The sequence below is a fragment of the Antrostomus carolinensis genome, unplaced genomic scaffold, assembly GCF_000700745.2.
Source record: "Antrostomus carolinensis isolate BGI_N321 unplaced genomic scaffold, ASM70074v2 scaffold31554, whole genome shotgun sequence".
Lineage (NCBI taxonomy): Eukaryota > Metazoa > Chordata > Aves > Caprimulgiformes > Caprimulgidae > Antrostomus > Antrostomus carolinensis.
The window spans coordinates 110,183-132,585 of NW_010309301.1; the positions used below are offsets into that span (position 1 = coordinate 110,183).

The 22,403-nt window shown below is 39.5% G+C and overlaps 1 protein-coding gene across 1 annotated transcript in view; it reads right to left on the reverse strand.

The window, feature by feature from the left end:
* LOC104523486 (fibrillin-1) overlaps window positions 1-22,403 on the reverse strand; it is a gene marked incomplete at both ends in the record, with an annotated part of 135,549 nt that overhangs the window by 108,818 nt on the left and 4,328 nt on the right. Inside the window, 2 exons of the mRNA XM_010166082.2 lie at window positions 17,151-17,246; window positions 18,833-18,928. Coding sequence (XP_010164384.2) covers window positions 17,151-17,246; window positions 18,833-18,928 — 192 coding nt within the window. The remainder of the gene's footprint in view (window positions 1-17,150; window positions 17,247-18,832; window positions 18,929-22,403) is intronic.

Sequence of the window (22,403 nt, forward strand, 5' to 3'; positions counted from 1 at the left end):
GCTTGACCAAAACAGGGACAAAAAGTACAGGTATTTATTTGGGTTTTTTAACCATTGATGACATGAGATACGCTATAGCATCTAACAACAGAGATCTGTTTCTCTAGTCCTAACTCAGAACTTCAATTAGCATCAGCAGGAAAAAAATGAATAAGGATTCTGGAACAAAGACTGAAACAAGTAGAAGAATGGCCACAGAATTTTATGCCTTCTCTCACAGAGTCTTCAGCAGCAAATTTTCAACAGCCATGAATTTTCCCTGCACTTCCTTTCCCATCATTGTGATCACCCAAAAGTACTTATTCCACACTAACATAATGAAGTGTTTGTGAGACTATAGTTTTAATTGTGATGTCTGGATTAAAACAGTGAGTTGTGACATTTCTAAGAGTCCTAAGGGAGATGACAGTGAGTTATAGAGAATACACAGATACTTGATAATTCACAATTATGGGAAAGATGACACAGAAGCACAACAAAGTCCTTCAGCTGGGATTTTATCACAGATATTTCTACATAAACAGACTAGATTCATAAAGGAACTTATGAAAATTTCTATAGGAAATAAAAAGTGATAAATTTAACTGTTTCTCCAACCTATAATGCTAATTGGTGTTCTGTTAGTAACTGTTTCAAATTATTTGATTGCTAGGTCAGATGAACGGACAAAAGTGAGACAGCAAGCTCTGGAAAAGATGCATGCTGCCAGCAGGTAGGGGAAAGCCAGAGCAGAAAGCCTTCAGGGAACAAGTGTGAAGGAAACAAGGATACAAAGAAGCAAAACAGCAAAAGAGCAGAGGGAAGAAAAACAGGAAGGCAGCAAAGACGGGATGGATCAAAGCAAATCTAACAAATGAGTGGGAGGCACAGAGACATGGAGAGATAAACAGTGGGAGCCAGCAGACACCATGTGTGAGAAGGGGAGAAAAGGAAGGGGAAGGGAAGGAAAAGGCCGGCCAGCCCGAGAGCTTCGCCGGCCAACCAGCAGAGGGAGGTTTGCCAGGACAGGCCAGCCAACGAGCTAGTTAAAAAGGAGGTCCAGAGAGCCAACTAGTAGAGAGCAGCCAGCCAGGCAAAGCCATCCAGGAGAGGAATCCACATATCGAGTGGAGTGGGAGCAGTCCCAGCTCCAGCTGGGAGCTGGGTGACCTGCAGCAAGCACCACACTTTGCAGGGGTACAGAGGGTATTAGCAGCGCTCACCTTCATGCTCTGAGAAGCAAAAAGATGCCCAAGAATGTCACAGCAATATGATGAGCATCTCACTGATATAGTAGACCACAGTATCCCACCTAGCTATGCACTCTGAAATATTATCCATTAGCTAGCACGGGGTAACCAAATACAAATAAACAATGACTACACAAACTGCAGATATTAACTATGGATTTTCCCAAAAGGTGTTTTCCTCCCATCTGTAGAGTTGATTTCCAAAGTCTTTTTCTATTTTGATATATTCAAGCTAAGGTACAAATTATGTACCCTGATATTATTTGTGTAGTTCAAGCTCATAATTCTAAATCAGGAAAAACAAATGGCCAGTGATAAATGAGGAGATGAGACTTAAAAAAGGGGTTACAAACCACATGAAGAATGGCTTAATCCCACACTGACAATATACTGCTTAAATTAGGCAGCTCCCATCTATCCATCTCAAAGAAATAAAATTAAGTGTATTGAATAACGAAAAATTCTAAAGTGTAGCTAATGGATTTTTTAAGAGATAGTAAATAAATTGTGCTGTCTTCTGAAATATTTTTTACACTGAGAGAACAATTGATTGGAGCAGAGTAAACCATGGCAAGGCCCAACGGTTTTCCCATCCTTAGACTTAACATTAATCTTTCAAAAAAAGAAAAGAAATTAGCAATAAAAGATAGAGATTTACATTATTTCTGGGAAGAACAAGCTCCATTTCACAGTCACCAGACTGTTAAGTGCATCCTCACAATATCTGTCTCTCTAAATTGGAGAGGTATGGATTTGATGGGTGGACTGTTCGGTGGATAAGGAATTGGCTGGATGGTCACATCCAGAGGGTAGAGGTGAACGGCTCAATGTCCAGATGGAGATTGGTGTCCCGCAGGGGTCTGTACTGGGACCACTACTGTTTAACATCTTCATCAATGACATAATTGTGGGATTGAGCGTACCTTCAGCAAGTTTGCAGGTGACACCAAGCTGAGTGGTGTGGTTGATATGCCTGAGGGACAGAATGCCATCCAGAGGGACCTGGACAAGCTTGAGAGGTGGGCAAATATGAACCTCATGAGGTTCAACGAGGCCAAGTGCAAGGTCCTGCACCTGGGTCAGGTCAACCCCTGGTATCAATACAGGCTGGGGGATGACAGGATTGGGAGCAGCCCTGCAGAGAAGGACTTGGAGGTACTGGTGGACAAAAAGCTGAACGTGAGCCAGCAATGTGCGCTCGCAGCCCAGAAGGCCAATAACCGTATCCTGGGCTGCATCAAGAGAAGCGTGGCCAGCAGGTCGAGGGAGGTTATTGTCCCTCTCTTCTCTGCTCTGGTGAGACCCCACCTGGAGTACTGTGTCCAGCTCTGGAGCCCTCAGTACAAGAAAGAAGTGGACCTGCTGGAGCATGTCCAGAGGAGGCCACAAAAATGATCCGAGGGCTGGGGCACCTCTCCTATGAAGAGAGGCTGAGAGAGTTTGGGTTGTTCAGCCTGAAGAAGAGAAGGCTCGGGGGAGACCTTATTGTGCCCTTTCAATAATTAAAGGGGGCCTATAAGAATGATGGGGGCAAACTTTTTAATAGGGATTGTAGTGATAGGACAAGGGGTAATGGTTTTAAGTTAAAAGAGGAGAGATTTAGACTAGATATAAGGAGGAAATTTTTTACAATGTGGGTGGTGAAACACTGGCACAGGTTGCCCAGAGAGGGGATAGATGCCCCATCCCTGGAAACATTCCAAGGTCAGGTTAGACAGGGCTCTGAGCAACCTGATCTAGTTGAAGATGTCCCTGCTCATTGCAGGGGGTTGGACTAGCTGACCTTTAAAGGTCGCTTCCAACCCAAGCCATTCTATGATTCTGTGATCCTGTTCATCTCCCCAACAAGTCTTCCTGCTGTAACTCAGCATCATATGAAGCAGGTACTGAGGTTAAGAGGTGGTCCTGTCCAGAAATCAGGACTCACAAAAAGAACAGAAGTGAGGTAATCCATGTGTGAGCAATGTCTCAACGCTTACCTTACCTTTCTGGATATAAGATCTGATCCACACCACTGGAACCCTTGAGGATCTTTTCTCTTTTAACTTCACTAGGCTTTGAATGAAGTATTAAGCTGTTAGGAAGCTAGTAGTCCCAGTCAACTCCCTTAGCCCCTTCAAGCCAAAAGCAGATTCACAGCTGAGACAGAGGATACTTTAGGTATTAAAAGCTGACTTCTACTTGGGACTGAGTGCAAGAGAATGGTACATGACAGGCAGCACCTTGGGGTTCCTGCACCTGGTAAGAGGAGAGAGAGGAAGGGAAGCAGGAGGGAGCTTCCATCTGCTGGGGAGCAGCAAAGAGTTAAGAGGGGCAAGCATATAAGGTACAGCATAATGCAGTTTAAAGTTCCTCTGTGGGAGCTCTGGCATCTATCTAAGCTGCAAGGTTTAGCAATTACAGTGCCAATTTAAACTTGTACTTAAGAATATAGGAAATATTTTCTTTTAATTTTTAATAGAACAGGTACATTTAGGAATCTAGGTGGTCACCAACACACATGTGCATCACTCCCAACAACGTTAATGTTAGCAACAGACTGTTCTGAGTGGTGTCTAAAGTTTCAGCTGCTTGTAAACCAGCACTGTGGGAAAACTTTTAGGTGGCTTTAAAAAAATTATCATAAAACAGTAGAAAGCTCATTCACAAATTATCATAAAACAGTAGAAAGACACTTCAGTAGAAGAAAAAACTTCCTCCTGATTATCAGAGGTATTTTGCACTATATCGAAAAGGTAAGTAAGATTTCTCCCAGAAATAATATCTTTTATCCACATAATTCTTGTCAAGAAAGTGCCTAAACATCTATTTTAATAATTAAGTTTCAAGTTTCAACTATACTTGTAATAAATAGCATTCACATTAGAAAAATGTTTTTTAAATCATCAAATACTTTAGTCTTATGAAATAAAACAAGCTTGCAGTAGTTAAACTGCCCTTACATACAGACTTTTTATTAGTGTGTGAATATACTATGAGAATAAATTATAAAGATAATGTAATTTAGCCCACACGTTTGAAACAAGATAACCACTGGATTGGAACTCTTTCCTGGCAGTATGCCCTTCTCTTTCTTTCTCCCATTTCATTTAATTAGGAACTTTAAATTGGATCAGCAACTTTTAAACAGCTGGTTTAAGCCGTGGTCACAAAAGTGATCTTGCTTATTTTTCATGTGAGCATCAGGCTGCCCCTCTGCGGGGCAGCAAACCTGCTGCCTGCGATCTCACTTTGCTTCGAAAGAGGTGCAGAGAGTCACTGGCATCCTGGCTACTCCATCTGCACAGGATACATCTGCGTCAAGATCACACCGCTGCAACCCACACACAATACTGACCACTTAAAAAAACCCAACCAAACAAAACAACAACAAAATAACAAACAACCAAAAAACCAGCACAAAGACATCATCTCATGGAAAAGAGAAGGCCCAAAACTCTTCCACATCTGCTCAGATTTCAGCATAACTTAAATCTAACTCAAATGAATAAACAATTAGCCCACCTGCATTCAAGAAATGCTTTAGAAATGAGAATATCACATGAAAGATGGTGCATGCAGCACACAAGCAAAAAGAAAAAGCACACTACATTATAAAACTGAAATAATTTGTATGTATTTTGTTTGCTATTTACCCTACTAGAATATTTCTTGTTCATCATCTTGAAATCCCACAATGCCGTTAAATAAGTATCATTCTACATTTAGTTATTTTCCATACCTAAGAGAAGTTTCATCCAGGCTTCACTTCTCTTAGCAGTATAAGACTTCTACCTCTTGAGTTTAAAATACTGCCTGAATGTTTTAATGTACAACCAATACACAGGCACACGCATGTGTGTGTGCGAAATGCATGTATAATCTACCCTCTGGACAGAGCAAAACAAAGAGTTGTAGAAAAATTGTAAGCCATTCCCTGAAGAGTTTTGGCAATAGTTTACAATAAGGGTCAAATCATTACTGCTTTTGATGTCCATTGTAATGTTAGCCACCTTGAACTCTTTTGATATTTCCTTGGATGTAATGGGCAGTTGCCTAGAAATTTCATTTGTGGTATTTAATGCAGGGTCACTACAGAACATTTTATAAGATCACCCAAGTATTTAGGAACAAGGAATAGAAGTTGCATGTGCATACACATAAAACCCATCTAATTTGTTTAAATTATTTGAGACACTAAAAACCACAATTCTCATATCAAGAATTCCTTCAGCAGACAAACATGAAAAACAGTGGGAGTCCCTTAGTAGTGGAAGATGTCAGTAAGAGCTCCTGTAGCTACACTCCAGACAAGTACAACTGAAGTGCCAAAACCACCTCAGGTCTTCTGAGTAAGTCTCTCCTCCTTCATATTGAATTGAAAGGAAGTGTTACTTTTTATTTCAAACAGGACCAGGATACCACCCCTGGTATGTATGATTTGGGGAGAGTCAAATCATTGCAACAGCAGCAAGACTTTGCATCAGAGTAACAAAGATAAATTCTTCCCAGCTTGAGACTGAAGCGGACATCAACAACATAGGCTGAAGGAAGTTGTTCTTTCTATTCAAAATTCTAAACAGCTGTTTTCAAGGCAGATTAAAAGATTTTTCAATGTTTGGATTCAGCTCAAGAGCTTTATCTAATGCATACTTTGTATTTGAGTATTTGTTGAATTAGAAATTTAATAGAGCAGCTGAGTATTTTAAAATCTTTTGGAAGATGTGAAAAAGGGATGTGAACTCTAGCACACCCTGTAAAACATAAATTTCTTACCAAAAGAATATGTTATTCATGTGCTCTGTACATTAGGTCAATTATTACTCACTTTCTTTGGAGGACAACCAAGTGCCTCCACCCTTTATAACAGAGCACTGTAATTGACTGTAGTAAGAATAGAAGAATTATTCTAATACACATTGGTGGCTCAGGCCCTAGCTCAAGAAGGCTTGAACAGTAAGAGACTAAGACACATTTGCCATCATCTTTTTTTTTTTTTTTTAAGAGGGGAAGAAATTAATATTTCCTTGTACACTTTGTAAATAATTTCAATTTCACATAAATGGGGAAAAATATAAAAAGGAACACTTTAAATTGGCCCTCCAATTTAAACACTTCTGTATTTAATGATAAATTCCATAAACATTCTGATATCAATACTTCTTCCACTGCACATGCTTCATTTCCGCTAACACAATTTAACCTCTCATCTTCCTTGCAGTCAGCAGCTGCAAAGCATTTTTTTTGTACTACCATCAGCAAGTGACTGAAGTGCTAGTGCTAGATTTAAAACACCTTCTAAAAACACAACTTTTTATATTGAATTTGGAACTGAGTTTGATACAACTTGTACTGTTAGTTTAATATAGTGTCACCTTTCATGGAGCCGTATCTTGTTGGGTTCCTGCTGGGACCTGAGAGCTGAAATAGCACAAGGTTTAATGCATGGCACTTCATTTTGCCCAGCCTGGCTCAGGCCAAGAGAAGCATTTCAAATTATTTAGATAACCACACAGATTAAATAGCCAGCAAGATAGCTTGCTAAGTCATTCATCATTTGCCATTCCTGGACTGTGCTTGTGTCTAGCAATGTTTTTACTAGAAGAGCCATTCAGATGAATGGAATGCACATCTCCGCTGGGTTTCCCCTGCCCAAGCAGCAGTCTAAACTTCTCAACCTGCCTTCAACGCCCTCTTCCCGAGATGTGTGAAAACTATCTGCCAGGTCCCCTTTGCCACCTTCCTTGTGTCTCTCTTCCCCCCTTAACTGCTTCTCTTGTTTTTTTTCTTTATGAGCCCCTATACGTCTACCCAATTCCAGTGTATTAAACATTACCCTCTCCTTACTTCAGTCCCTCAAATTGTCCTCTTATTACTTACTTACTCTTTACCTCAAGAATCAAGTAACTGAAATAATTCACGCTGTGTGATGCAACTCAATTCCAGACGTAGTAACTGCATCATTAAATTATATCTTATCTAAGGTTATTGGAGCCCAAGTAATCTAACACTGACTCTCCTTTCACAGCTACATATCATTTACCTATATTTTAACTGCCGGTTTCAGTGGTAGATTTTTTTTGCCTTTAAAGCCTGCAGTCTGGAAGTCATTTTTGACCCCGTGTTTTCTTTTGAAGCCTGTATTAATCTGACTGTAAAGCTGTCATACTACCATTTTACGAATCTCTCCAAGTTACCACCCATACTGTCCCACCGGGACACGGAGATTCTCATAAAGGCTTTCATCATATCCCAGCAGGACAATTATAATTCATTGCTAACTGGTTTTACTATTATCTCTTATAAACATTTCAAGATCAAATAGTATTCTGACACTGTATTGCTCAACTGAAATAAGACGTCTGGCCATATTATTCCAGCACAGAGACTAGTCCAATGGTCGTTGAAGAAGCAGTTCAAGGTGTCTCACATTTAGATCCATCTTAACTGCACTTTAAAGAAAGTGCACAGCATGTTCTTTCCACTGTGTGTTTATTGCTTCATGTCTTGCTGCAGCTCTCAGAAACTTAAGCAGAGCTTTTGAGATCCTTAAAATCTCCCATTACTGAGGGACCCAGTTTCCTCCTAAATCAGGTGAAATTATCAGCCCAGTAGCTAATGGGTCTCCCGATCTTTTAGTTTTAAGTGACAAGCAGGCAAGTACAGTCAGTGTCAGGTGCAAAAGGGAAAGTTCCCCTGACAGTCCATCTGTAGTTACGAGTGTTACTAAAAGTTAAAACCATTCCCTATCCCACACCCTGTGAACCACTGTAATTTTGTCAGATTATTTTATTTTTTTAGACTAACTGTTCCATTTTTAGAATTTTACTAGGCAAATACACTAGAAATTATCAGCATAACGTGTTTTCTTTTCATAGCACTCAACCAATCGCTGGTGCAGGACAAACACCCTCTGGATAGCAGAACACACAAATAAGAAAAAACGTAAAACATCAAGGATTACTAATGCTTTGACAATATTAGCACTGACTCTTCCTTAAATGGCTAGCAGGTCTGAATGATACAGTTGGAGGTGTTACAAATCACAGACAACATATATTTTAACACACTTTCCAGAAGGTGGCTGGACATAGTCCTGGGCAGCCTGTTCTAGCTGACCCTGCTTGAGCAGAGGAGTGGGACTAGATAATCTTAAGAGGTCCCTTCCACCCTAAGCAATTCTGTTAGCTGAAATACTATTAGAAATTATCCTCTCTCCCCTGTAAATCTTATGGGTCTATTTTAAAAAAAAAAACATAAATACATTCTTTGATAGGCAGGAGTTATGCCACTAATCAGTAGATGTGCATTTCAGTGTGATGGTTTTTTTGCTGAAGATAAACTGATTTCCCCAGCCTTGCTGAGAATTCATGTAACAACAGGTTCAATGGAGCCACTGTAAGCAGCAGGACCAATGTAAAAGGACTTACAGCAAAAACCGATGGCTTAATCCTGAGACCAAAGAGCACTAAGAGTGTTGTGTATACAGAAACAAGAAAGAAAATGGCAAGTCTAATAAATTACCACTGAATTTATTACCACTGCTGCAATGCCAGCAACGACTCTTCTGCTTCAGCAGGGGCTTTGTCCCATGCTGTGTGTAGTAGTGCAGGATGAAAGCATCAGCTACCAGCCACCACTAACCCAAGGAGGCAAGAACTGCAAGCATCCAGGTTTCTGCTAAGCTCCTGTTTCCCTATGACTGCCAGCACCTCTGTATTGGAAGAAGAAGCATTAGAGGGTCACAGCAGAATATTCATCCCAAGGAGCAAGGAAGAAATGGGGACAGTACTGAAACCCCTGGCGATCACTGGGTAAACTTAGCAAAAAACCCCATAAATTACGAGGACAGGGCCATTATAAAACATGACCAAGGTGATTTGGTAAACCAGGCTTACCTGAGTTAATTGCTTCATAAAAACAGAGTCACGTGCTAACCTAAACTTTCAGGATCAAGGAAAGCAGTGCAGAGGCTACCCCTTCAGAATGGGACCTGTAACCTGAATTATACCACCACAGAAAGAAATTAAGACCAGCACAGAAGACCGCAGTAACATTAACCTGCCTGTGCTAGCTTAGCCTGGGTAATACCCACAACAGACACATAGTAAATGTATAAGATCACAATCAAAAATCAGGTGCTTGAAAGGTTTCATATTTCTGTTCTTAAATTATAAAACCGTATACACACACACAGAAATGCACTTTTAATAACTTTCACACTTTTTCAAAATTACTTATTCCCAGCCTTTCACATCTTCCTACAAAAAGAAATTCTGAATCTCAGTTTCTTTACATAAGGAAATTCTGCCTTTTTCCAAAAGGAGGTTTTTTCTGGATAAGGAGTTCAAAGCTAGACTCTTTCACAGAAAAGGAGAATTTGGAAAGTGATCTTTCTCTTAGGGCTCCTTTCTTTTCAGACCTTATTTAGGCCTCTCTTCTTTTCCTACAGCATTTCTCTAGAGTGCCAAACCGTACAAGCTGTCATTGAAAAAAAAAATATATAAAAACCACTCAGTCATTATTCGTGAACTTCTCAAGGCCAACTGGAAGTGTGAATGTGACTGTCCTCACAGCTGCTCTTGGGTAGTTATTCCTATAACTTTCTGCAACTTTTATGCTGAGACAGGATATTAGATACCTTTCTAAATATAACAGTTTACTTTAGAAAAGCTTTGACTTCTGCAGACGTTTCATCAGCTCTGTTACAAATAGGTTTTAAGGAAACTTATATGTGACAAAACGGTTACAGCGACCATTTTGAGCACCTCTGCTTAGGACATGTTTTCGTTAGCATTTTGCCACTGACCTACATAAAAGAATTGTTTTACACAGAAATGCTGTTGTCGGTTTATCCCTGCATTAGGTTTGATCTATGATATTTTAAAAGAGATTATCTTTTCTTTATTAGAACATGACCAACGTGCAAGTTTTAGATCACTTCAAAAAAACAAACATACAAAGAAAAAATGAAGTCCGTAACACAAACTTGACTGAGATATCATATATATTGATATTTGATTTTTTTCTGTTGCAACTGTAACAAAAATTTTCAGCTTACCAGCTCAATAAGAAAAAAAAAAAAAAGGTATGAATGGAAAATATTAATATAAAATTTCAAAGTGATTCACAAGGAAAACATTTGTTTTCACTGTAACAAATGAAAGGATTTCAGGTAGCTGTGCTTTCTTATATCAAACTATATTGCAGCCCAGAGAAGAAGGAACATTTTTCTCCATGAATGGCTAAGTGGGCACTGTTAGGGAAGTTCTCAGCTGCATTCACTCATTCCCTGCATCATATTCAACTTGAGGAGTCACCATTTCAAAAGCACTTTTTCTATGGAAAGCTCCATGAGAAATTAGTTGTGCTCAGCTATTTTACGTTCTACAAGTTTTGTCGTGACCCAGGAATTGGTAGACAGCTGAAATTAGAAAAATGGGCACGTTACAATGGTACTAAGAGAGCAAGAATGGCTTGAAAACACAGGCCATTCAGGGGAGTCATATCTTTCAACTGCTTGCACTGTGTATATAAAAGTCTTATCTGTATTAATGTAACATCCCACAACCAAACATAGACATCTCTTTGTGTATATAACTTCAACAGAACCTCTTGAGGAAAGCACAGGCCTCCACTCTTCATTTCTTAAGACACTACAAGGCAGATTGCAAGTAACATGCACAAGCGAAGCCGGCGCAAGGTTCAGCCCCTGTCTGCAGTGAAAGCAGAACTGAATGTCTTGCAGAGCAAACACAAGCTGCGAGCTGCCAGCACACCTGGAGGTAGGCGTTGGGTTCAACAACAAAGCTGTCTGCGATACCAGGAGAATGACCTCACTGATTCTCATGTGAGTCCCTTCAATATCCTACATGCAAGAATCACATCTTACAGATTAGAGCAACACAGTTATTTCATTCAAATGTTTGTGTTATGATTTATACCAAAATACGGGCTCACAATTTGGGATTAAATTTGTATGCATCTCCACTGCTACAACTAACATCAAAACAAAAAAAGTCCAAATAATACCTTACTGCACATCTAAAGGTCAGTGCCCTTAGCAGCCAATCAAGAAGGCATGGAAATAGAGAAAGGGCTGCCAAATAGTTGAATGAAAACTCTGGATTTGTTTGACTGAAATCAAAACTCAATTTGGAACAAAATGTAAATGTTCAGCTTCATGTACAAAAGTTGGAGCCCTCACATCTCACAAGAGAACTAAGCCCATATGTACTGAATCATTTATGGATCTTGATTAAGCTTTAAGCGTATAGCTGAAGAAACATTTTAAATTGCTATGTGATATTTTGAGACGCACAAAGCATAGAGTGGGCGACATAGGACAGGTTATAGGGTGCACTTGCAAGGAGCAGAATAGTGGATAAAAGCCTTCTACATGAGATCCTAAAAATGCTTTTTGGCATTAAACAACGGACTGAGCTTAGTACTGAGTTCTGATCCAGAGATCTATTGATTATATTGCTAAGTATTATAAACCATCTTAAATTACACATTATTATCCCGCAGAGGCTGACTTCTCTACCATTAAGCTTCAGCTTCAATTTTAAAAATTAAAAAACTCCTGATCCATTTATCTCAATCTCTTTTATAGAAAAGATAATCCCAGACACCGATACTGAAATTTTGTTTTAAAACTGGAAGGCATCAAGGGTGGCAACATTTATTAAAATTATTTTAAAGACAGTAAAATGTCACTATGTGACTGAATATATTTATCTTCAGCCTGAAGCCATTTTTCGTCATTTTTCAGGGGGAAAACGGTGTGCAAGAATCCTTGTTCCAGGCCTTCAAGCTTCGCCATCCTGTAGTCTGCTGCTATAATACTGTACATGCATTCATGTTACAGGGCTGCAGAAACTACATGTCTATGTCAACAGATGTGTTTCTTGGAAGACAGCTACAGAAATCAAGTTTATTCAAATGTTTGCCAGCTACCATATGCTGCAATACTACTTTAAATGCAACATAAGGCTTTGGGAACATACTTTTACTGCTATCTACACTTTGTTATTTACTTTCCATTTAGACTAAATACCAGAGACGGGGCACACTAAGGGGTGCAGTGTCTTCTTTGTGAAAACATTCTACCCGTTGTAATATTTAGAAACGAAAAAATATACACAGCACTACACTACTCCTGACCACTTTCAGCAGCTGCACTTTCATAGAGGAGGCTCTGGGAACGATATTTTTACATATGGCATTAATTCTGGTAACTTTTAATAATGGCCAAATATAATTAAAAATTATGCAAAAATTCCTGCCATGAAGAGAGCAGTACAGAAACGACTCTGAAGAAAAAGCAAACATTTGTTCATATTCTGAGTCCAGAAAAAAACAAAACACACGTGGTACTTTTTTAATATTCGAACTACATCAGGCCCAATTCTGCTCCTATGTGAAGCGAGTGGCAAAACTCCAAAATGCAGCAGAATTGAGCCCCTGATGTTGTCACAAGCATTCAAATAAACAAACAGGGCTGTAACACATTCTAAGCTTCCACTGTGTTCCTCTAAATGGATCCAGACAGAAAAAGAAAAGCACATTTCATTGCATTTTTGTAACACAAGGACAACAACAATGTACAATTTTATATTACACAGAATTCACCCCCTTAAAGTATAATCATCCAAATGTCCAAAGAGAAACAGATTCAAAGAGTCAAGAAAGCTTTTATGCACAACTTTGAAGGACACAGTTCTACCAAATCTGATAGGGATGTCTGATCTCTCTGAGCTTCTAACATCACTTTTTTCCTCTGGACTTTCATAAAGTGCATGATACAGGGATGTTTTCATAGGACCCAAACGTGGGCATCTCGCATAGCCAGTTTAATCCCCTGGGCTCTTTTACAGACAATAAAGAGAGCTGTCGATGTTCTGAAACATCCTCAGGGGAACATCAGCTAAGTCTCTGCTCTCAGTCTCATCAGTGGCTCTAAAAGGAACGGCAGAATCTGTAACTCACTCAAGTTAAAAGTTGAATGGCATGAAGATGGCATCCAGTTTTTAACCAGTAGAAGGAATTTTGCTTTGCTTGCATCTTCATTTTCTGTTATCTGTGTTTTATTTTCATTAACAATATGACTAAATGATATGCTAAAAGCTAAGTGCACCTCTTAGATATTAACTGACTCTGAAAGCTTGGGCCAAAATCCAGCAAGGCCCTTAAGCACTTGCGTAATTTTAAGCATACTGACATCTCAGGTTCGAATTTAAATGCATGTCAAAGCCCACCACTGGATCACAGCCAGAGAACTCGGCACCTTCCAGAAGGAATCCTCGAAGTTCAATTTTTAACTGAACCAATATCCATGAAATATTTTCCTTTCTCGACTATGTATTTTAAATGTGTCTTAAATTGCTATAGGAAGCATTTCCAACTCCACTACACTTTTACTGTTCAGCTTATGTCAAGTTCACCTTTTTGATGAACATTATCCCACAGAAAAACCAGGTCTGTTGTACTTATGATACACCTGCACATACTTGATAGTACGCCCAGGAGGCTTCCCCCGCTGTGGAAAGGTGCCAAACATCATACACAACAGCTTAGGAGCTAATGTACCACTTTTGACCATGCTACAGTTATCAATCCAGCTCTGATGAAGCATATCTCACCAGTGACATAATACACACTCCCAGAACGTGAAGAGGAACTCCATTATAATAATGAATCTAAAAATTCCTTTTGCTCATGTTTATAGTGTTTTATACCATCATTAACACTTCTAAGACACACAAAAAGCAGTTTGTGTGCCAAAACTGTTCAAGGCCAGCTGCTACCTCTCAAAGAATGACTGAATAAATACATAAAAATACTCATGCCACAAATTTGATGGAGTTTGCTGCACTGTGGAAGCAGCAGATCTTTCACCAGATAAAGCCCTTACATTGTGCATGTATTTGAAGCTATTGACCTACACAGAAATCTTGCAGATCTTCATTAACAACCATATGGTCAGCATTTACTGAGGTAATACCAATCAGGCTAATTTGTATTACAAATATGGACCAAATGTGTGGAAAACCTACTTAAAACGGTAGACACAACTACACAACTTGCCTCTGGATGTCAGAAACTGGTTCTAACTTTGCTACAACCACCTGCAACATTTTAATTGTTTTCCATATCAGATTAATGAAATAACTCCCATGAATTTGGTTACCTCAATATTGTTTTATTCAAGACAGTTCTAAGCTATGACATACGCAGCAAAGGCCTGAATATTCTTTGGTTTGTGACACACGTGCCACAAACACTCTATGACTGTTACTATTAGTTGATGCTTGTAGAGAAAAGCACTGTGTGATACACAGCAGTAAATTACTTACATCACTGTTAGCTTGTGGCATGGCATACCCTAGAAGTCAAACCACAGCCAAACAGATGGAGAACATGCATGCTACAAAACTGTATCACTTTACATTACATTTATATCCAGACATGGTGTTTTCTAAACAATATGCCTCTCCTGCTTCCCCCAGAAATGGGATAGTATAAGCGATTATTTCTCTTAAGTAATCTCCTTCCCCTCCACTCCACACATAGAGATGCTTTGGTTTTGTTTTGTTCTTCCCCTTCTCCCTTTTTTTCTAATAAAAGACACAGTTATACTCTACAAGGCATGAATCTTGTCAATTCACTGGATAACATCCATCCACATATATATCAGAAGCCCACCAGGGAGTGTCACAAATCCACATAACCTTCCAAAGCTAGATTCAAAATATGGACCTCTTACTTAGCTGACAGATGTGTGAAATCATACACAGCCAGACGACTCCCTAATGACCACACAGGTGCATGTGTTGAACAATGCAATTTATTCTGACTAAGACTAACATTAGCTTATACTTGAAAAGTTTATCTTCAGAAAAAGTTTTTCTGATGGCATAATGTGATTCTGGGACCAAAAAGCACCCCACCCTTTTTAGGCGAGGAAAAAATATTAGCTCAGCTAGGTAGAGATGCTGCAGGAAATCTGTGTGAAAGAAGCCAAATTTCAGAGGTTTTCTAGGAAGATATCATTTAGTCTCAATACTGCAGTGAGCATTAGCCAGAAGTACTACAGCTCATTAATGTCTATTTTCTCTTCTATTGATAACTATAGGATCAAACACATGTTCTAAGTAAAAACTGTCTACGGACAAGGCATATAACGGACAGATTTGCACCTCAGTTATGCTCAGTTACATGCATAGGATTTCATGACAGCATGATTTGGCTCAAATGGCTCTGTGTCACCAGTTTCTCACTCCACCCTACACAGGCAGGAGTCCTGAGGGACAGGACTGAAAATGTTAGCAGCCTTCAGCCTTGAAACTTGCCCTAATGAAGGAGAGTCAAACTGGTCCCAGTTCAGGCAATGTAAAAGCAGCACTGAAAAATCTTCTTCTGAACTTGCACTGTACACCTCCTCCCAAGACTGAAGGCTCAAACCCTTCACCCAGGGAGAACTGTCCTGGTTTTCAGTTGAAATAGAGCTGGTTTTCTATTTCAGCTAAAAACCAGGACAAGAACAAGCAGTCACTGCTTGAAATTCAAAGTCTTTGCAGTAATATTCAGTTCATTCTTTACCTATAAAGCCTTTACTCTCCTCAAACTCAGGATTTTAAAACTTATTTTCCATTCTTCTTACGCTTCTGCATCAGTGATATCCCAAGATTCAGAACAGAGCTACTTTTCAGCTGTCAGCAAAACTTCACCATCGGTTTGAACTACTTTTATACCATGTGAGTGTACAACTGGCAAGACTTCAGACAGTGCCAATACAGCAATTTTACCTGCTGAAGGGAGTGCAGGAAATACCTGCTTCATCTCACCATCTGCTCTAGCATAGAACAAAAAGCTTTGCTCCCTTAAGATTCATTGTTCTGCATCACCCACCTATGCTGCCCATATAGAGAAGCCAACTGTCACTCCAGGCGCAGCACGGACAGCAGCCATCACCTGACACACTCGTTTCCTTTGCTAAGCACAACCCTTACACACCAGCCCAAAAATCAGGTTATTAACGTCTATTCTGTCCCAGGTTCACAGATACATAATGCAACCTATTGTATGAGTAGCATGCATGAATTTCCAACTAAACAGATCAATTGATAGCTCTAACAAATGAAAATTATTTCTTTTTAATATTACAAAATTTAACAGAAGGATTATACCTAAACATTGTTCACTGTATCTCTCTCAAATGAGCTACTAAATTGGTTTATTAAACCTATTTAAGACAGTTAGTATAGCTGTGTTTTCATCTGGAAACAGCTGTGATGATTATCACTATGTATAGAGAAATAAAAAGCTAAAATTCATGACAATAAATCTGTACAAAATGGAAAGAAATTAATAAATTCTGCCAAAACAAAACACAGCAAACAGAGCAAGATGTTGCTTATCACTGGTAAGCAAATGTAGCAGAGATACAAAGAGCTTTTCTGATGATTTAGAAACTGAATTAAAGTTTAAGTAAAAACACTTCTCAGTATTTTTTATTTGCCACCTCTTCCACTGGAGTGTTTTCATAGCAAAAAAAGTAAATAAAAGAAAGGCCTTAATCAGTTGCACGTGTGTTTCATCTTGGTCTCTATCCTTATGAAGCTCATATATTGCTAAAAATGCTACTTGAAATTTATTTGCAGTCAATGCTAACAGTTTTATTTCTCATTAAAAATGCCATTTAGGAAAACTGTTACTGTTTTAATTTGTGTTACTCCACAACTAATAACTCCGCTCCTTTCAGTAAAGCTTCCTTACATTGCATTCTACAAGAAAATAAATTCTATTTTACCTTATTCATAGACCACAATAAAATATTATTATTTAAATATTTTATTTTGTATTACTATTAAAGAATCTTTAAGTTACTATTAAGCAAGTTGGATTATCAATTTTTTTCCACTGTTTTAGGGCACATACCTCTTTCACACTGGGGTCCAGTAAAGCCATATGTGCAAGCACATCGGTTTGGAGCCACGCATCTCCCTCCATTCAGACATCCATTTTCACAGACAGCTGTATCAGAGGGAAAGCAAAAGTAACCTTTATTGAGCTATTTCCAGAAAGACATGAAGGTATGTACTTGACCTGCTCAGGTAAACTGGTAAAAATAGTAAACATAACAGGACAGGATACTTTATTTTCCAAAATCAATTTACGACCTTTTCCTATTTCCTGGCCTCATTAGCATCATTAATTCTTCCAAGGGAGCATAATATAAACACAGTAACAATCACAGCTTTTCTGACCTCTCAGCGCCTTTCTCTTTGGGATGGCCAGACAATTCTCTACCTTCAAAACAACATCTCTTTCAAACTTTCAACAAAGAAACACTGAAATAGTTGAGATTGCAGACAGAAGGCGCAGAAGAAAATTTCACCTCTAAATCCTCAAAATTTTTGCCTGTTCAGAAGCAAGTTTTAAAATGTATTTGTTCCTCTACCATAACAGAAAAACAATCCAGTACTAAAAGGCTGGTTTTGCTGTTGAATAATCCATGCTATCAAGTGGGATAGCAAAATGTAATCAATATCCATTTTGACTAAGTTACTCCAAGATACTCTTCCCTTGTACAATGCTGTCTCTAGATTCAGAATGCAATTTTCCTCATAATAAACTCCAAAAGTAGTTGCTTTCAAAAATAATAGGAAAATGTAACATTCACATGAAAAAGGGGCTTTTAAATACAATTTGATGCTGTTGAGTAATGTTATTCTTTGTTCCGTTTCACGTTCACTTCAGCAGAAAGGTTTCATTTATCCTCTTTCATCCACTTGATATTTCACAGAGAAGGCAGAAATACAATTCTTAATCCTTTCACCATGTGATCCTCTTCCAGATTATTAGGGAAAATTCCTGGTCTCCCTGAAGTTCATGTAAAGTGTGCCGTTGATTTTGACAGAGAACAACAGTTTTTCATTAAATGAGCTAAACACATTTTCTCTGTCAGAGCAATAGTTCACTAGATAGCAACATGACAGCCCTGGTTAAAAGCAGTGTCTACATCCTTATTTGAGTTTCTTGACAGCATTCCAGCCAAGAAGAGCAAGAGACCACCAGTCAGTTTGGGAGAGATTTCAAGCAACGGACCCAGGAATGCTGTTGGCTCAGGATTGGTTGAGGAAACCAAAAATACACCGATCAACTCTAATAAGACAACATCATAATGAGCAAAATTCCTAAAGCATACTAGCTAAATCTGAAGCAAAGCCCTGAAATTAAAACAAGGCTTTGTATTAAAAAGCTTAATGTTGTCTATCAGATGAAAACTGAATCCCATGTAAATTCTACATGTATGGCCTACTGCTCTAGTGAGCTGAAAGCTCTGGAGGTCAATGGGAAATATGGTAGTGTGAGAACTACAGGATCAAGTTATATCCAATTATTATGAATTCAACATGATGTTTATTTTAATATTCCTGATCAGAAAGAATTCACTCAGCATTCATTACAAAGTCATGTGTTTTCCTGTAAAATTCCACTGTACCTGATCAAAACCAAGCTCAACATCAGTTGAAATTTAGTGCTAAAGGGTGCCAAATCTACACATCCCAGAATTATTTAAGTGTACACAGTAGCTACATTAATAAAAGTGTACTTACGCTGTCCACAGTGCGTTCCTGTATATCCCTTCTGACAGAGGCAATGGTCATCACTGCAGCTACCTCCATTCATACACCGGATGTTACAGTGTTGTACTTGAAAGGAAAAAAGATTTTCCTCAGTTAAATTAAACTAGTCATAACTGTCTGCTAAGGGATTTTTTTTTTTTTAATTTAAATTTTTTTTAGGAATTGATTCTATGAACTAGAAACCAGTATTAGAAACCAAGGATGCATATTTAGGACAGATACTTAAAATGACAGCACAGAAAAAAATACTGATTTACAGTCCCTAAGGAATATAGGATGTGGCGCAAGAACTTGATACCACCCTTATTCACTGAAGGCAAAGGCATTTCATAAGAGAATAAATCCAGAGAATTTGTCTCCTAGTTTGCAATGATGAGGAAAGGCCATCAGTAAGGGAAAAGCACTAAGCTGCTGGGAGATACCACCAAGAAGAAACTGAGTCTCATCATCTGGACAGTGAGGGAGGGCTGTATTAAAGGCAAGCACAAATGGAAGCTCCTGAAGACAGCTCGGTTCTGCCAACACATGGAATACCAGAAGCTGGCCTGCCCAGGTCAGACTTCTTGCATGAAAAGGAAAAATAACAGTGATTTCTTTCTGAATGCCATCTGTGGGCTGACCCCATCTCCAGGTAAAGCTGCTGCCGGCTGCTGTGCTTGGGGCAGCAGAACTCACAGACAGCGTTTCCCCAGAGCCAACAACCTTCCCTTGCAAGGAGCAGAGGCAGGGGAGCACCAGCAAGCTCTCCTCAGCCGCAGCCCCACCATTTATAATGATTAACATGCAGCTTAAGTCCCATGCCAGTAAAAGTCTGTGCTGCATTTTTCTAGTAATAAGAACAAATACATTTTTTAACTAGAGGTTAGGAACAACTCAAAGTATGTCAGGCTCTTCATCAGGCATAGAGAAGCAGGCAGGCCTCCCGACAAAGTGAAGTCCTCCTTACAGGTCCCGCTGTCCAACACAGCTGTGAACAGGGGCAGACACTCCAGTAAGCAGTCGGGAAATGGTTTCCTTTTTAACAGGAACCACATGAAAGGCTCCTCCCCAGATAGGATTACGGTCAGATCAGCATTTCGGTAGACTGCGCTGGAGCACTGGATACCTACACCACGCTGTCGGAAATGCTCAGGACTGAAAAACAGAAATTGCATGTCCCGCCAGAGCCTGCTGCTAACAGGTGCCATGCCAACCCCTGAATTTTTCCTGTTGCACAAAGCCCTTAAGCATCATTTGGCTTTTTACAGTTCAGAAGTATTTGAATGGAATTTTATTTTTATGTTCAAATAGAAATAATAATTTTAACTGTATTGCCTTCTACAGTAATATGAATCCACAGAACCAGAGTCAAACATGCAATTGGAGAAAGGATTTAAAACAACCTAGCATTTAAAACACTGGTACCCTTAATTCTTCAATTATAAAAGTAAAAAAATGTATCGTACATTTCTTATGTGTCTAATAGTTATGATACATCTTTGTTCTACTTTGGACGTACTTCAGAACTTCAGGCAACAAAAATGTACTAACATTCCTCAACAAAAAGTTAAATTGTCTGCAAAGACAGAGTGAATATCTGGTGAAGATTTTTGGACAATGTCCTAAGTAGGTCAGAAAAAGGTGTATAGTTACTTTAAAATGTGTAGTTCAACTTAGCTTTATACAATCTTAGAAAAACAGAGGGGATTACAAAAAGCATAGGAAATGATATCATCTGTCAAGCAGGGAAGGAACTTAAAAACCACAAACTGATTTCAATTAGAGCAAGCTATGCCAAGACCTAATTTCCATTCCCACATGAAGACCAAAGCCATTTAAATAGTTTGAACTACATTTGAGATAAAAAGGTTAACAGTAGCTTAGATGATGATTTTCATATTATTTGTTCAAGTAAAAGTAAAGTATATTTCCCCATTTTGGGATAAGGAGTGATTTTACGCATAACACACAGACAAAGTTTCCATAATTTGTCTTACTCCTTCTTAGAGGAACTTTTCCCAGGTAAAATATTTATTTTTCCTTTTTTAATTAAAATCATTATGGGAGACTGCTAGGACACCTAGTCATCTTTATTCAAATAAGCCATTCAAATTAGTGATCTTTCTCTGTTATTACTATGCAAGAAAAATCAGTGACATACGGTCAATAAACTAATTATTTATCTTCTGCCCTCTTTTGAGGGAATGTTGGAAATAGTATTTCCAAAATCATACAGACTATTCTGAAATATGACCCTTCCAAAAGTTTATAGAAACACATGAGAAGGCTGTCTGGAGTTCAGATGATAATTTTAAGATTGCATTTTTGAAAAGTACCATATTAATGCAGGTCCAGAGTCGCTTTTCTCAGTTATATCAACAATTCCATTAATGTCAGTGGAGACTTTCCAGTAAATGAAATAACCTGTTCCAAGGTATCACACTGACAAAGACTCAAGGAAAAAGCACAGGAGTTACCATAAGGCTGTAAATCAGTGCATATAGCCTTGCCTAAACTCAGCATGCACAGGAAGTGTTAACAATATTAATAAATCATTGCTTTTAATCAATTATTGGTCCCTTTCGGGTCCAATTTGTAAACAGTCTGCACTGGAAACTTCTGAAGTCAAAACAGGAATAACTGCAGGAATGTAGGTTTATAAACCTGCAAGAGAGCCAGCGAGACCAAACGCATCCATACGTGCTTTGTGTGTGGGCAACACTTGCGTTGTTTATCAAAGTGAAACAACAAGCTGCAGGCTTACGCATAACAGTTCCTGACTTTCTTAATAAATTCTCAGCAAAAACCAAGTAACGACTTCATCACACCAAGAGCGCTACACACCACAACCGCTCACAAAATGTTCAGGAGCTCACCAAACAGCTGAAAGTTAACACACACGCCATCCGCTCTGCGATCCCAAACTAAACACCCTGAGGTGCGAGGGTCTGCGATCCTCGGGTGGGAAAGCCAGCGGAGCCGCTCACCCAGCCAGCCGGCGGGCACCTGAGGAGAGGCCGCCTCCCGCCTCTCTGCCTCTGCCGAGGAAACACTCCCAACCCCGGCCGTGCATGACGCAGGGCTTTGCCTGCCAGGAGCTGTAAACAAGGAATGACGGTCTCATCGCATCCCAGATGCTCGGCGTGCTTTCTCTGTCAAGTGGCTGACTCAGGAGAGAGATGGCAGCTAGCGCCGGGATGGGCTGTGGGCCTGCAGCCCTCCACGGCATGCTGAGAAAACCCGCAGCAGCCTTGAAAACTCTGGAAATGTTTAAAATTCAAGACCTTTTACCACCTCTGACAGCAGCAGAATATAAGGGAAGGGGCTGAGCTCAAGGTTTTCCTGCCATGAGCAGACATCTCCCACACCACTCTGAGGAGTGGGACCCCAGGGCGCGAAGCCAAGGGCCCTGGCTCCAGCCTGCCCCCCTGCAGCACAGGATCCCCGATGAAGACCTCGGTCCTCGGCTGGTGCCTCTGAAGCTGCTGGCAGGGGGAGTGGGGCAGGCCCCATTTTGCACTCAGGCAGCATAACCAGCCTGCCGGGAGGGGCAGAGGCTCAT